General features: G+C 61.0%; 1 protein-coding gene across 1 annotated transcript in view; it reads right to left on the bottom strand.

Moving 5' to 3' along the window:
- Positions 1-2550, bottom strand: part of LOC121106086 (transcription factor SOX-4) — a 5195-nt gene extending 2645 nt beyond the window's left edge. The window contains exon 1 of the mRNA XM_040645107.1: positions 3-2550. Within this exon, the coding sequence (XP_040501041.1) occupies positions 3-1367 (1365 nt within the window). The 5' untranslated portion in view covers positions 1368-2550. The remainder of the gene's footprint in view (positions 1-2) is intronic.
- Between the last annotated feature and the right edge of the window lie 253 nt (positions 2551-2803).

Below are 2803 nucleotides of genomic sequence, written 5' to 3'. Positions count from 1 at the left end.
ACCTCGGGCGTGCAGTAGTCCGGGAACTCGAAGTGCGAACCGGAGCCGGGCTCGAAGTTAAAATCCAGGTCCCGGTCCAGCGCCGACGACGAGCTGAAACTGCCCAGGGACATGCTCTCAAAGTTTGAGCTGGGGTTCAGGTCGAGCAGGTCGTCTTCGAACTCGTCGTCGGAAGACGAGGAGCCCGACGACGAGGACGAGGACGAGTGGGACGATGCCGACGAGGACGCGTGCGAGGGCGCGCTGGACGGCGCGGGCGAGGCGGCGCGCAGGCTGGCGTAGCTGCGGTGGTCCGCTGGCGAGCGGCCGGCGGCCGGCGACGAGGCGGCGCTGCTGCGGCCGCTCAGGCTCGGCCCGTCGGGCGAGCAGCCCGCACCCCCCTCCTCGTACAGGCCCAGGGGGTCGTTGGGGTCGGTGCCCGCGCCCACGCCGCCCACGGGCGAAGAGGACGCGCCCAGGCCGCCGAACAGGTAAACGCGCTTCACTTTCTTGTCGGCCAGGTGCTTGCCCGGAGCCGCGAGGCCGGCCGAGGCGGAGGCGGCCGTGGAGGCCGAAGCCGCCGCGCTGGGAGTCCGCGCCTTGTACAGCGAGTGGTGGTCGGCGGCGGCGGCGCCCAGGGGCAGTAGGGCCGCGGCCCCCGCCTGCTCTGCCGCGAAGGTGGAGGAGGCGCCCGCGGCCGCCGCCTTCCCGCCGCCGCCCGCCAGGATGAGCTTGGCGTGCGGTTTGCTAACCCCGCCGCCCGCGCCGCCCGCCACTTTGGAGCCGCAGCTCTTTTTCTGCGCGGGTTTGGAGTTGGCGCCGCCGCCGCTCGCGCCGCCGCCTCCTCCCCCCGCGTTGCCGCTCCCTCCACCGCCGCCGCCCCCATGGCCGCCCCCATGGCCGCCCCCGCCACCGACCTTGTCTCCCTTCTCCCCCGGCTTGGAGGAGGCGGCGGCCGAGGAGCCCGAGTTGGCGTTGCCAGACTTCACCTTCTTCCTGGGCCGGTACTTGTAGTCGGGGTAGTCAGCCATGTGCTTGAGGCGCAGCCGCTCCGCCTCCCGAATGAAAGGGATCTTGTCGCTGTCTTTGAGCAGCTTCCAGCGTTTGCCCAGCCGCTTGGAGATCTCGGCGTTGTGCATGTCGGGCGACTGCTCCATGATCTTGCGCCGCTCGATCTGCGACCACACCATGAAGGCGTTCATGGGCCGCTTGATGTGCCCGCTCGGCGTCTTGCACCAGCTCGGGTCGTCGGCCTTGCCGCCCGTGGAGGCGGTGGAGCCGGGCGTGGGGGAGGAGGCGATGCCCAGCTCGAGGCCGGCGCCCGAGTCCGAGCTCTCGCCGGCCAGCAGCGCTTCCGTGTTCTCGGAGTTGTTGGTTTGCTGCACCATGGCCCCGGCTCGGCGGGCGCCCACGCGCGCTCACACCCTCGCTGCGGCCGCGGCGCGATCGCCGGGCCCTCCCGGCTCCCCGGGCCAAGCACACGCCGAGCGGGAGGACGCGCAGGGCGGCCGTGCGGGCCCCTCCACTCCTCGCCGGGGCGGTGGTGGGCGCAGAGAGAAAAGTCTCCAAAAGATGCGGGGAAGGAGTACTCTGCCTCTTGCAGAGGAGTTATATTTCCCAGGCTGGAGAGTCTCTCCCTCCCTCTCCTCGCGCTCGCCCTTTCTCTCTCTCTCACCGCGCCGCAGTTTGCTCTGTCTTTCGGCTCTGAGTCTGGAGACCGTGCTAAAGTGGAGAGGAGTTTCTTGAATGCTGGTTGCTGAAGCTTCCAATGCAAGTTTCTCGCCGCCTCCCAGGCAAGTCTTTTTTTTTTTTTCTTCCCCTTAAGCAGTTGGTTCCAGTTCACGAGCGCTCTCAGGAGCTCAGGAAAGCGACATAGTCTCTATCACTTAGTCCCTTTCCTACAATGCAAAGCAAAAAAGACTCTGGCTCCAGGACTCTCTGTGGGCGGAATCGGCACTAAGGAGTTTGTGCAATTATTTTGTTGCAAGGTAGGAAGCCAAAAAGCCTTCGTGCAACAGACTGGCATGAATAAATGTATGTTTCCCCCTCCCTTCTGCAAGAAGGGAGCTGGTAATGGCAGAGTTCCTCTAATGCAGACTCTTAAAGAGCGTGCAAGAACTAGAGACCCGGGAGCGAAACAGGCCTCTTCCCCTCACACAGTTTCTCTTGCTGCAGCTTAGAGCAGACCCCAATTCCGCCTCGCGCCTCTTTATCCTTTCACAGTCTTGGCCGCGGCCAATCAGCCGCTGTAACCAACGCTTCCTCATGCCAAGCCCCGCCCCCGGGCTTCCTATTGGCTTGGAACCCGATGCAATAATAATCTCCGCGTGCAATGAGAAGCTCCAAATCTGACCTCATTCCAATTTACAGAGCAAACTTTTTAAAAGGGCTAGAAGTACAGCTGAGATTTCTGCTGCCTTTTTTTCCTTTTGCTCTGTGTGTGTGCGTGCGTGTGTGTGTGTGTGTGTGTGTGTGTGGTGTGTAAAGAGGATGTTAATGCATGAAATTATTAAGGGGAGAGACGGAAATGTATTCTAACCATTATGTTAGATAACAAGGGGCTTGGAAATGGGGGGGTGTAAGGGTGAAATACTGTAAATGGAAGCTTTCTGCTTAAAAGCCAAGTGATTATTTTTATTAGTTCTTTTCAGTACTGGAATAAAGAATCAGCCTCCAGTGCAAAATCTGTTCCTTGGATCCTTCATAAAGCCAAGGATGTAAAAGGGGGAAGGAAAGCCACAACAATAAATCAATGGATATTGAAAACCATTAAGAAAGTGGTACCTAGACACCTGTCATCACAATTATTTTAACAGCTCTAGGT

This window comes from Ursus maritimus, unplaced genomic scaffold (genome assembly GCF_017311325.1).
Source record: "Ursus maritimus isolate PB19 unplaced genomic scaffold, ASM1731132v1 scaffold_30, whole genome shotgun sequence".
Taxonomy (NCBI): domain Eukaryota; kingdom Metazoa; phylum Chordata; class Mammalia; order Carnivora; family Ursidae; genus Ursus; species Ursus maritimus.
This window is presented reverse-complemented; position numbering and strand designations above follow the sequence as displayed.